This window comes from Catharus ustulatus, chromosome 4, assembly GCF_009819885.2.
Source record: "Catharus ustulatus isolate bCatUst1 chromosome 4, bCatUst1.pri.v2, whole genome shotgun sequence".
Lineage (NCBI taxonomy): Eukaryota > Metazoa > Chordata > Aves > Passeriformes > Turdidae > Catharus > Catharus ustulatus.
In genome coordinates this window covers 67,782,115-67,794,514 of record NC_046224.1, presented here as the reverse complement: position 1 = coordinate 67,794,514, position 12,400 = coordinate 67,782,115, and the positions used below count along the sequence as shown (strand labels likewise).

Sequence of the window (12,400 nt, the reverse complement as noted above, 5' to 3'; positions counted from 1 at the left end):
TTGATGTTTGCTATTCCATTGAAGATCTTCTTTGAGAGTGATGTAATTGAAAACTGTTCCAAGTTTAAATTTGAGGAAAAGATCTTGAAGTCACATGGGCTGTAAGCTGTTGTGTTATCCCTGAGGACAGATCCAGGATGTTTGCAGTCCTTTGTTAAAATGGGGTAATTCCAGTACTTCATTAGGTCTAGATCTGTTTGAAAGAGCTCAGTTTCAGATAATTTTGTTACTCAGAATTTAGCTGTTTCCCTTTCCGTATTTTTTGTAGTAGGAACTCTGCTTCATCTTAGATATGGAATCTGTTAAGACCTGGTATTGGATGAGTAGGATAAAAAAGATATGTGAAAAGAAGAGAATTAGAGGAGGTATCATGTGGGGGCATATTAAATTTGGAAAATGGACTAATAAAACTGTAGAAATAATGAAAGACATTTAGAGATAACTTTTTCTTATTTCATGTTTTCTGCTTGAGAACCTCTTGGAGATTTTATCCTTTGCTACTGTAGACTTTCATAGTTACTATCCTTTTGGAAGACATCTCCAAAAGTAGATATGGATCTATTCATTTATTTATTTAAATCTTCCATTTTCTTGTGGAAATTTTCCACATGTTCATAAGGAATAAGAAATTTCTGTGAAACTGATTTTTGTCTGACTCAGATTGGCTATGGACAGAGCTGCCTGGAAACAAATGGTATTTTTTGTCTGAGCTGTCCAGGTTTGTGTATCCATTTATTTGAGTGTCCTTGAAAAACTAATGCAGATTAAAGCCTCAGCTTTGCTGCCTTAACCATTTTAGTAATCTGTTAGTCTTCTTGGGTAGTGATGGGCATGTGGCTTGTAATTTAAACTGGGTGTTTTAGAGACAAAGGGAAAAGTTTCTTCTACCCTTTCTACTCTTACTTTAGTTTGGTCTACAATGCAACCTATGGGTTTTTATTTTTGATCAAAAGCAAAATAATCTCTATTATTGCAAGTGCATGGAGGTGGACACCTCTATTATCTTGTCTGTTTATATAAATTCCCTGCAGAAAATTATTTCATCCCTGTTGGGAACAGTGACAAGCAGAAGATGTTGATCTGAAACTATATGTTCGCATATGAAGTTAACAGAAGAGCTTTATTTCAGCATGATATTAAAACTTTTCTTGTGAAGCAATGTGACAGAATCTGTGTTATTCTAGGTTAACAGCAGTAGGAGTTCTTGACACAGTTTGAGTATAAAATGTGTAATCCAAATCATCAATACAAAGCAAGGCATCCTCTCTCTCTATAATTTATTGTCAGAGTGAATTGCAGTAGAGACTTTTGTGCATGGCTTACAATATTTTCAGTCATTTTATCAAATATAAATGTTCTAAAGTATAGAAAATTACTGTGGAATAATTGACTAATGATCCTGTGTCTCTCACTTTTTGTTTGCCAAAATTGAGACAACTACTTAGTGCTGATTTCCAGAAAGATTTTGTAAATACTCAGGCTTTTATTAAGTAGTGTTAAAATGAGTAGCCAAAAAACTTAAACTCCATAGCAAATGTCAATCTTGGTGCAGTACAATGCAAAATATGAATAATTGATGTTAACTTTAGAAGGGAGTTGTATGCAGAAGGGTTTGAGATCTGTCACATCAAACATAGCTGCAAATTGCTAGTGGGCTAGTAGAAAACTGCCAGTAAGAGTCTGTCTGGTGATCTCTGTCTTTGTACATATGCTTTGCTGCAGACACGTAGGTGGGAAAGCCTAGAAGACAGAATTCAGGTAGGATGTATGAAGTGTTAGTCTGTTGGACTAAGTCAAACATTAATAGAAAATACAGATTGGTTCTCTAAGCACTGGCAATAGGTGGTGTTCAGAACAGGCAATGTGCAGCTGCGTATAGGTTCTGGTAGGGATTTTTTGTCTGAGTTTTTGCTGTTGGATTTTTTTAAAATTTTTTTTAACATGATCTAACTTCGCTCAGGAGGCAAGGCTCAAAATGAGATCATTAGAAGCAAAATAAGTCTTAACAAAGGGCTGTTTAAAGTCATGGTTTGTTTTCAGACCCAGTTGACTGCTGCTAAGAACCAATCCGTGCTCAATATACCAAATCGTATGGATATGCTCCATCTCATAGCAGCCCCCCACATGGTTCAAGAGGCTGCTGGGCTTTTGAAATGCAGTTCTTTAATTGTGGAGTAGAAAATAAAAATAAGGTAATTAGAATCATAAATATGAGATTTTTGAGGAGGAGCAATATTACTTTGGCCACTTTTTTAAACTTTTGCATACAAATAGTCTTTGGTTTCCTTGTTTATAACTTTTTCTTTCCCCTGTGAAACATTTCCCTATTTTTTATTTCTTTCTTCATCTGTGCCTGGAGGATTTCTTCCCATTCCACTCCTTGCAGATGCCCCTGGTCAGCACAGGGGTCTGTTATTCCATCCGTGGACATACCCTGATTTTCATGAACAGTGTTGCTGTAATTGATCCCAGAATTGGTCTGCATTTTAAGACTTCACTGTAACCCCCTCTATTTTGGAGACCAAGCTGGGAGCATTCTGGGTTCTGTAAGATTTTCAGTAGTGCTTGGCTTGAATGATACTTGAATATGCCTGTGATTTAAGTTTCTTCCAGTGTTTGTAAAAGTTGAAGATAAACATGGCCTATCAGACTGGTGTTATCAGACATTATCAAAAACTTCACAATGTATGCCTGAATTTCAAGTCAATATTTCTGTGTAGTTTATCTTCCTTGTGTATCCTTTTTTGTGTAGTTATAGATGTAAATTACATTTTGATGGGGTTTTTTTCTGATCTAGCTATAGAAAGGAAGAATTTGATATATAGAAAGATTTGATAGCAGATATTCATTCAGTCAGTACACTCCTGACTTTTTGTTGTCGAAAAGCTTAGATTATTAATGTCCAAATGTTTAATTACTTAACTATACCAGATCTGCAAACCTGGAAAGATCATTGCAACATGACTGTAACACTCAGTTGCTCACATGAGTGAAATTTTGTAAACACAGACGTTTTGGCTTGCTAGCAAGTTCTTTTATTGTATTGTATTTTATTTTACTGTATTTTTTCTAGTTATAGTTGATAATGCATGCAGATGATTATTCCTTAAAAGGTATGTTGGCAATAGCTTGTATCGGGAGACGTTCTATCTTCATAGAGTCCCTTGCAAATGCAAAACTAGATGGGTATGTTTAAAAAGGAATTGCATTTCATTATGCAGTCTTAGGTGAATTTTCATGTTTAAGAAGCCAGAATACAAGAGAGTGCTATATTAGTGTATTATTCTCACAACAAATAAGCCACTGTTCTGTTGCTACCTGCTTGGCCATTGTTCCCAATTGTGTATGCTTTGCAGTGGTATTTGGATGGTTTCCTGCTCTCTGCCAGCACAAAAAAGGCATTTCTGTTACAATGGCCCCTAAACACACAATGACGGCATTAAGGATTTATTTGGAGGTTTCATTATTTTCTCCTCTTTTGTTCCTTCCAGGATGTCTTCCAAGCGACCAGCCTCTCCGTATGGGGAAGCAGATGGAGAGGTAGCCATGGTGACAAGCAGACAGAAAGTGGGAGAAGAGGAGAGTGACGGGCTCCCAGCCTTTCACCTTCCCTTGCATGTGAGTTTTCCCAACAAGCCTCAGTCTGAGGAATTTCAGCCAGTTTCTCTGCTGACGCAAGAGAACCGTGGCCATAGGACTCCCACTTCTCAGCACAACACAATGGTAGGTTTGCTTATGGTCTATTGTGCATACATCCATTCTTTGAATTCTGCCTCTGCAGTTGTTTGGCACCCAGATCTGTACTTTGTGGAGTGTACAATGCACAGCTACACGTACAGAACAAGCCACAATAATGTGTAAGCTCTGACCTTAGCTGGGCTGCCTCTACTCTCCACTACAAATGCGAAATCACTTGCAATGCAGACTTTTCCTCGCCTTTGCCTGATGGCATTCAGGGTGCTAAAATTTGTTAGCTGAACTGATGTGAATTGGAAGTGTATGTGTTCAACAAACAGCAAATGGGTTTGGAACACTCTAAGTGAGAGTCACGTTTGGCATGGTGTCTGAAGCATCACCCTAATGCCAAGTTTGTGCGACAGTAAAGGATGAAAGTCTGCATAAAGGGTAAAAAAAAAAGAAACTTGGAATTTTGATGACTTAAAAACTTATATCTGATCTGTAATTCACGTCACAGATACCAACAATAAAATTTACTGTGCTTATGAAATTAAATCAACGTGCTACTTTTTCACCTGTGGATTTCCACTCTACAACTGATGCTGAGCGTGCACTTCATTACATGCAGCAGTCCAGAACTGGCTGTATCTTAAAGAAGACAAAACAATGCCATGTTGGAGTGTCACTATTTTGTGTTTGGGCTCTTCACATGGAGTACTGATACATTTTTAGAAAGGTTGAAAGGTGCAAGGAAAGGCATTGGAGCCCCAGGACTGAGGCACTTTGACAAAGCTCTGTTGTTGAACACGCTTGCACAGCTCTTGCTTATTTACAAATTGGCTGTAGCCTTTCTGTTAGTCCCCCACTTTGACAAGGGCACTGATAATTTCACTAGAAGTGAAGATAATGAGTGGACCTGCATATTTGAAGGCTTTTAAAGAGGCATTGCAAAATAGGTGATAGTGTATTCTCATAAAAGCCTGCAAGAGCTCCGCATTAGTATTTAAACCCTTACAGCTCATTATGCATATGTAACAAGCCCTAAATAAAAAGCCTTAGGGATTATTATTTCTCATAGGACCAAGTCACTGGATATTCACTGAAGCTGCTCTCCTAGACAGAATAACTCATTGATCCTGATCCATTTTCCTTTCTTTTTTGGGCTAATGCTTAAGCTCAGGCAGTGGTTTTGGAATACATAATTTTAGTTCGTGTTATTGCAACTTTACATGAAGAAAGAACATCATTGGAGAAATTACTCATGGGCAGACAATGTCATTATCTTTTCCGTGCTTGTTTATTTCTCATCCTTTATCTTATGTTTTATGGAGATGAAATTCATTAATATAGCAGTTCCAACCAGTGGGATGTTAGGGTATGTAACTAATGTATGGGCTTAGCTGTATTTTGGCCTACTTTAAGAGAGTGTTTTGAAGATAAGGAATTGTTTCTGACAGTTAAGTCAATAGATAAACTTGTGATGGCACCAGTAGTGTAGAATCAGACCCTAATGTAATAAAAACATACTGTTTTCTAAGGAGCCCAGCAGGAGTATTTCAGCTACACCTTACTGAAACATTTAGCTGCTCTTTAACTGATTTTAACTAACTTCTTTGTTAATTTATAGTTTTTAAGCAGAAGAGGTTTGGCTGATCATCTAGTGTAACTTCCTGCTGTAAAGGCTGTATTTATTGTGATGTCAAAACAGTGTCTTCTGTCTTTTTACAATACAAGATACTGAATCATGGGGTGTTTTAGATAGTTTTGCTGTAGCAGTGACACACTGCAGGCTTACCTGAGGCAGCATTTGGGGGATTGTAAGGGGCTAGTTTTGTCTTCGTACATATTTAAGAATATTACCAGTCTGTACGAATGTAATATTTTGGTAATATCTGTCTTTTAGTGAGGATCATCACTTAGGTAGGTCAGAAAGGATGTAGCCTGTGTGGCTCCAGAAGGAAAGAAGTGATCAGTCTAAATGAGTAAAATACACATAATCACTCCCTCTGCTGTTGTGGTATGTAGTTATCAGAAGGAAATCACTAGGTAACATTTAGATGGCTTTGATTTGTGTGCTTTGCAGTGACAAAAATCATTCCCAAAGGGCATGCACTTTATAACATTGCAGAGGACATTTTTGTACTGTTTGAATTGACATTCTATTGTTTTATCATCTCTGGGACTTAGATCCAGGTGTGCACGCAGCACCACAGCGTACAGTCCGATACAGTTTTATTGATAAAGCTCCTGGAGCTTTACACTTTTGAAAATTTACCCTATTGAACTTTACCAAGCTCAAAATTCTGGGTAAATTTTTGTAAGAGAAGGGCAAAATTCCTGTGAAGACTTCTTCAAATCTTGGCAAAAATCTGGAAAGCCCATCTTCCCATCAAAATGAAGAGGGTATTTCTGAAGATGTTGGAAGGTTAAGGCAGTGGGCAAAAACTGAAACGGAGGACCCCTGTGAGTGTCAGGAAATGCTTTTTTGTGTGAAGGTGACTGAGCATAGGAACAGGTTGCCTAGGGAGGCTGTGTAGTCTCCCTCCTTAGAGATACTTAGAAGTCATCTGGACGTGGTCCTGGCTAGCTCTCAGTGACCCTGCTTGAACAGGGGAATTAAGCCAGGTCTCCTCTGGAGATCTCTACCAGCTTCAACCAAGGCAGGGGTAACTATCTCAAATTGTCTTTCTCTTGATAGAAGAAAATTGATACTTAACTTATTTTTTTCCCACTTAAGTAAAAAACTCTTCTGATAAGAAAAGAAACAGTGATTTATCAGACTTAAAGCAACTGCTCAGTAGAAAATAAAAGACAATTAATTTGACCTAGAATATATCTGAACGTCGCTTAGGACATTCATAGCAGGCTATAAACTTTGCAGGGAAACACTTGAGGATTACAGTATCAGTCAATAGCTGTTTTGAAAAAACCTATTAAGGCTACAGTATTTGGATAGCACAGATGGTTGTTAGCTCATCTAAGTTACAAAGGTTTATTTTACTTGTTTCTATTTGCCTGCTTTTATGTTCTATTTGACTGCTTTTGCAACTCTCAAGACCACTGATCTCACCAATGGTGTCTGTGGTAAATTCTGAAAGTGAGAAACATTAAGGCTAAAAGTACTGATTAAAGTATACCACAGGCATGGTGTGTTTAAATCAGACCTCAGGCCATTCTTTTAAACTATGGAATATCAGTGAAATGCTGGATGGGATCTAAAAAGAGTACCGAATAAAAGGTCAGACTGGTTAGCTATAATTTTGCCACTCCCTAGTTGTTCCAAGCTGGTGACTCTTAACTGTACTGGTTTCTCATATTTGTCCTGCGCTTTCAGTGGGATTTAGAATTAATTTTCAATAGTGCTTTAATAGGAAATATAGGAAATACTATGGTGTGCTGTTCGGTAGCTTTGTTGCTTCACACTAAGAGAGGTTGTGTTTCTATTGTGAATGAAGTTACTCCTGTGTAACTTGGGAATAATATTAAGAACAGCGGTACTACTGGTCAAAGAGCTTACCAACACATTGCTTTGTGCTTTTCCTCCCCTTGTCCGAAATAAAACGTTGTTTAATGCTTCATTTAAATTCTGTTATCACATCTATCCTGGCCTGCACTTCACCTGTTGAAGGTACTGCTGTTGCTCACCTGTTGTCTGGAGTTGTCAGCATATGAATGGTGGTGGATCAGAACAACAAGCGGCTGGAGCACTTAGCTATTATTCAGACCTTCCGAGGAGAATGGAAATCTGAATGCATATAGCTTTTAAAAAGTCAAATAGGACTCTAATTATACTGAGCAAAAGAATGCATATTTGAAAAAAAACAAAAAACCCAAAAGAACAACAAAAACCTCACAGTGGTTTTAGAGAAATTTTAATTTCCAGTGTACCTTTGAGCATGAAGCTTAGGATAAGTTATTGTGATGATACAATGCACAGTGTTGTGAACACCAGTGCCTTTACTGTGCCAGCTCTAATAATGAGAATTTCATTGTTTGGGGAGAGCAGTCTCCTACACTCTAGACAAAAGTGTAATTGCTTTTGAACGATGTGGAATGTGCTCAGTTTAATAGCATGGAGAATAGACTCACAAAGATTCAGATAAAGCTAGCTTGGAAGCCATATGTGCAGTGTGGCAGTATGAAATTGTTAGCAGGCACCGTAATTACAGCACGCGCACGCACACACAATTTCACAGTTTAAACTATACGCTTTTTGGTAAGTTTGCATCTGTCTGATGTTCTTTCCTTCCTCTCTCAATGGTAAATTGATATTTATAAGATGATGAAATTACGTTGCTGCAAACATTGCATTATAAACGTCATCGGAAAAGTAGCACGTGGAAGTAGTTTCCGCAGATGCAATTTTAGGCTTTTGTCAGAGTTCAGTCTTTACACTTGCATCATTTCAGGGAATCACTAAGTGGGCTGTTAGGAAAGGGAACAAATGAAAAATAATCGGTCAGGACCCCTGAAAGAGCTGTAGAAGATGCCTAGTGCATTGTTTAGTCCAGACCCTGGAAAACTCTCTGCAGTCCTTGAGAATCAGCTGTGATGAAGCCAGAAACAGCTTTGATAACTCTCCTATCTGCTTGACCAGTATCTTGCATTCAAGTTAGGCTAATCTGCTTGTCCTCCTTGTCCTGATCCGTGTTCTCCCAGAACTCCTATCCTGTCCCATCCACATGAGTCATGCTTACTTTACTTGCCAGCTACTTGATGTGCTGGTCCTGTCTGCGGCACATAAAGAAACAAAAAAGGTGTCTTCATTCTTCAGGTGAGTCAGGGATCAAAGCCATACTGCAATTCAGGAGCAGTGTGCTTGTGTGGAGGTTGCCTCAGTTATTGAACCACCCTCTTATCACAATGACTTTTGCATACTTGTAGCCATAAAATCCAGAGTGGATACATTATTCCCAGCAGCAATCAATGGACAGAAACATCTGCTGAAGTTTGAGATGATGTATTGGTGTTTTGATCAGACTTTGAAAGGTCCGAAGGTTGGTTAGGGGGCATTAAATAAGTAATGAAGTAAGAAAACTTTTTTTTTTTTTTTTTTTCCCCTAATCCCCAAGCTGGAGGGTTCAAACTACATTAAATCAGTAACTTGATAAATCAAGACCAAGCTTATAATATATAAATTGCCTGGAACACACAGTGCAGATGACTGTAGTTTTTAAAGGCCATGAAGAGAAGTGGAAACAGCAGTTGTTTGTTTTTGCTGAAGATCATCTTACTGTGAAACAGTCATGTTTTTAATGGATTCATTTGAATGCAGTTAAGCAGAAAATAGTCAACAGAAAAGTAAATACCTTTGTTTTATGGAAGTACTGGGAACTGTATATGTCCATTGTTTGCAAGTGATTATGTGCCTAGGCATCAATTCATTGACTTCATACTGGAAAATATCTTCATTTAAACTTACTGTATAAATACTAGTAAAATCTAATTCAAGTGAGTAGCTGAAAAGTTCTACAAAAAAAACAAGATAGGTAGAATTGCAAAGCCCACATTTGGTAGGAATTCGAACCAGGTGCTCTCTCTTATGAGGAAAAGAATATTAAATGCCCCATCAAAAAACTATGTAAGCAAAAAAACTTGGTCATCTTTCTAAGCAATAGAACTTCAGCATTTTGTTTCAAACCTGTGTTATCAATTTGAGGAGCACTGGTGAGGAGTAGGGTATGGAGAAAGCCCCACTAGGACTGCAAGACCAAAGAGACTACATTTAAATGTTCCTACTTCTCGATGCATCTTTTGCTTCCAACAGTCACTCCCTATGTGCGACATAACACAGGTAGGATCTATGGGATCTTCCCCATCCTATTGGAAATCAAACTATAGCTGTGGACTTTGTGTAGCTTCTGCAGTCCAGGTCCAGCCCCTGTGACACTCTGCTCAATTTTATTCTGACACTCTACCTTTTCTTTGGTGACAGTGAATCTTTCTGTTGTTGTAGTGAGGCACAAACTCTGCTGACGGTTAAAAACCCAATTCTCCATGGTTCTGAAAACAGAATCCAAAGAAATGTAGCTTTAAATTTTTGTGCTTTTCCTTTCCTTTCAAAGAGTGTATGTCCTTTGGCCAAGCTGCTGTTGAGAAGCTTTTGGCCTTAGGCTGTCAGTGTGACTGTTATCAGAATAGAGAGCAGCATCCCAGACTTCCATACTCCTATTGGACATATGCCTCAAGGCAAGGCACATGGGAATCCCGAGTTGATTGTTTTGCCCCCTACATAGCACAAACTCCTACGTTTGCACATCACCTTGACTAATTTTTGCTTCAGTAGTTGTTAATTCATTTTAGAACTTCCAGAATGGTTTCCCCATGTGCTTTGTGTTCGCTCCACCCACTTTTCATACCCACAGTACTACTTCTGAGCAACTGGTGTGGTTTTCTCCCTTTCTTTTCACTGCAGTGCAAATTTCTCTCTATTTCCAGCCTTATAAGAGCCAGTGTTACTCTATCAATTTCTGTCTGCTTGCAGTTGTCGTCTGAAAACCTTTTTCTGCCTTGCCCGTTTTCTTCCTCTGCTTGTAGTCATATTTAGCTTAGTCACTTTTATTATTTAATCCATTCTTAAGCCTTCTAGTAAATAGCTCATATGAAGATGTTGCACAGTAAAAATAAGTGTTGCACTATTTGCTTGGACAGAATGTCAATAAAGTAGGTTGGTTTTTGATATGCATCTCTACTTAGTAGAGATCTACCAAACCTAAAAGGGATTTTGATGTGTTGGTCATGGTTTCTTGAATTTCAGGGTTACATGGAATCCCTGTGGTTATCAACCTTCTACTACACTCAGTACTCACAGTCATGTTTTACAATCTCTTCTCACTGTCAGATGTTTGTGTCCATGGCAAGTTACCCATTGCAGTTACGATTTGAAGCATTTCTTTGTTTTTTGTCCTTTCAATGCACTAGTGATGTGCTCATGGTTTTTGCATTATCTCTTTAAGTGTGGTTTTTCAGGTCATGCAAGATTCAATTGGATTAGGCTGTGCCAAGGCTAGCTTGCTTTCTCTAATTATTCTCTTGCTTTCTCTAATTTTTCTTCCTCCTGCTAGTGCTTTTTTCAGATTCATCCAATATAGTGGTGGTTTTACTGGGAATGAAAATGTTCCAGGCAGTTGCTGGCATTTAAAGTGTCATGTCGTCCTCCAGTCATGTTTTTCCCTTTCAAGGAGCTAACTGCTTCTTCTTAAGTCCGTCAGTGAAATACCACTGCCTTCTCCACTGTAATAAAAGGAGTTACTAATTTTCTGTAGAAATTGATGGCTGAAGAAGGACCTTTGGCAGATTATTTGCAGATTTCATTATGTGTTTACTTAAGAATGGGCATCTACCATTGATTGGTCAACTCCTAAGATGTGTTCAGAGACCTCTCTACAAGAGGAGATTGATGTGCTGCAATGTTTCTGAACCAACCAGTGTTCCGAAGTATTTAAAAGAGAATGAAATGGTGGAAACAAACTTTCTTAAGTAAAAAGAGTCCCTTAGGCCTGGGGTAGCAAGCATGTCTGAATAGTTTGGCCAGCCTCATTTCCAGATTCTCTTTAACACCCTGAAGTTGTTTGTTTCTTTTTCCAGCTTAGTTGCAGTTGTGTGATCAGATAAGGCCTTTTTGCTCTTTGCAAAGGAGAAGTAGACTTGGTGAATCCCATTAATTGAGCATCACTAGATAAACCAACAGAAGTAACTGAGTGGAGTTGTACCCAATTTAACTCAGGATAGCTTTTGCCAGAGCAGTGTAAACAAGACTGTAGTTAAACATGGAAACAGTCTGCTTCAGCATCCTTTTTTATGCTTTTAAAACAGACCCCCCCCCCCGCCCCCCAAGGGGAAAAAACAAGCTCCAAAGATTAACTTTCTGTAGTTTGTACAGGCAGCAAGCAAATTACATAGATGTCTAAAGCATAGACCAGTAAAATCTAGTATCAGACTGTTATTATCTTTATTTATATTGTACCCAGGGCATGATTTATTTTTATAGAGACAGAAAAAAGAAACATTCCTGCCCAGAATGCTTAGCTTATGACCCCGTTCCTGCAAAATAATCTGGTTGATTGGAACCTAATGCTGATGGTAGCAAGAGGGAGGGAGGGAAAGGTCACTGGCTATAACTCCTTCTGCACATAGCTTTTTGTAGGATTGGAGTTTGATGACAGAAAACAAGAAATATTATAGCAAAAGGTAAAATCCTTCTGACATCTCAAGTCTGAATTACTGGGGTAGATTGTGTGCGTATCTCTACACTAAGTCATGTCAGAAGTGGAAGCTTGATTGCTTATTAATACTGTTAGAAATAATGCAAAACATCCGTGCTTCAGACTCTCCTCTGTGTTGATTTTCAGATTGAATTTAAAGTGTGTGTTTCATCTCTGTAACTGTAAGTGAAACTTTCCTTTTTCCCATTCTTTTTATTTTAAACTGCTGCAATTGTAATCGAGATCTGCTCAGCTTTGGATCCATCTATGTTCAAAAGCAGCAGTATTTGCTGAGGATGTGCAGGTTTCCGAAAAACAACCAAATACCAATTCAGAGCTTAGCATTCAGGATTTAGGGCCTCTGTTAGGAGCGAGTTAGTTTCTTGCACAATTTTAAGTTAAGTTTATGGAGTCTCTGTGATAAATCTCTGGTGATTATTGGAGTCTTGTGCAGCAGGAGGACATTTCAGCTTTTCTCATAGAGGAAAGAAGTTATTTCCTCTCACAGAATGGCGTTG

At 38.3% G+C, this 12,400-nt stretch overlaps 1 protein-coding gene across 9 annotated transcripts in view; it reads left to right on the top strand.

The window, feature by feature from the left end:
* The window catches only part of SOX5 (SRY-box transcription factor 5), a 624,352-nt gene that overhangs the window by 369,055 nt on the left and 242,897 nt on the right, over positions 1 to 12,400 (top strand). For 7 of the 9 annotated variants that reach the window (XM_033057697.2, XM_033057698.2, XM_033057692.2 and 4 more), the window contains one exon: positions 3,492 to 3,723. In XM_033057697.2, coding sequence (XP_032913588.1) covers positions 3,493 to 3,723 — 231 coding nt within the window. In that variant the 5' untranslated portion in view covers position 3,492. The remainder of the gene's footprint in view (positions 1 to 3,491; positions 3,724 to 12,400) is intronic. The other 2 variants (XM_033057700.2, XM_033057701.2) reach the window with 1 other exon arrangement.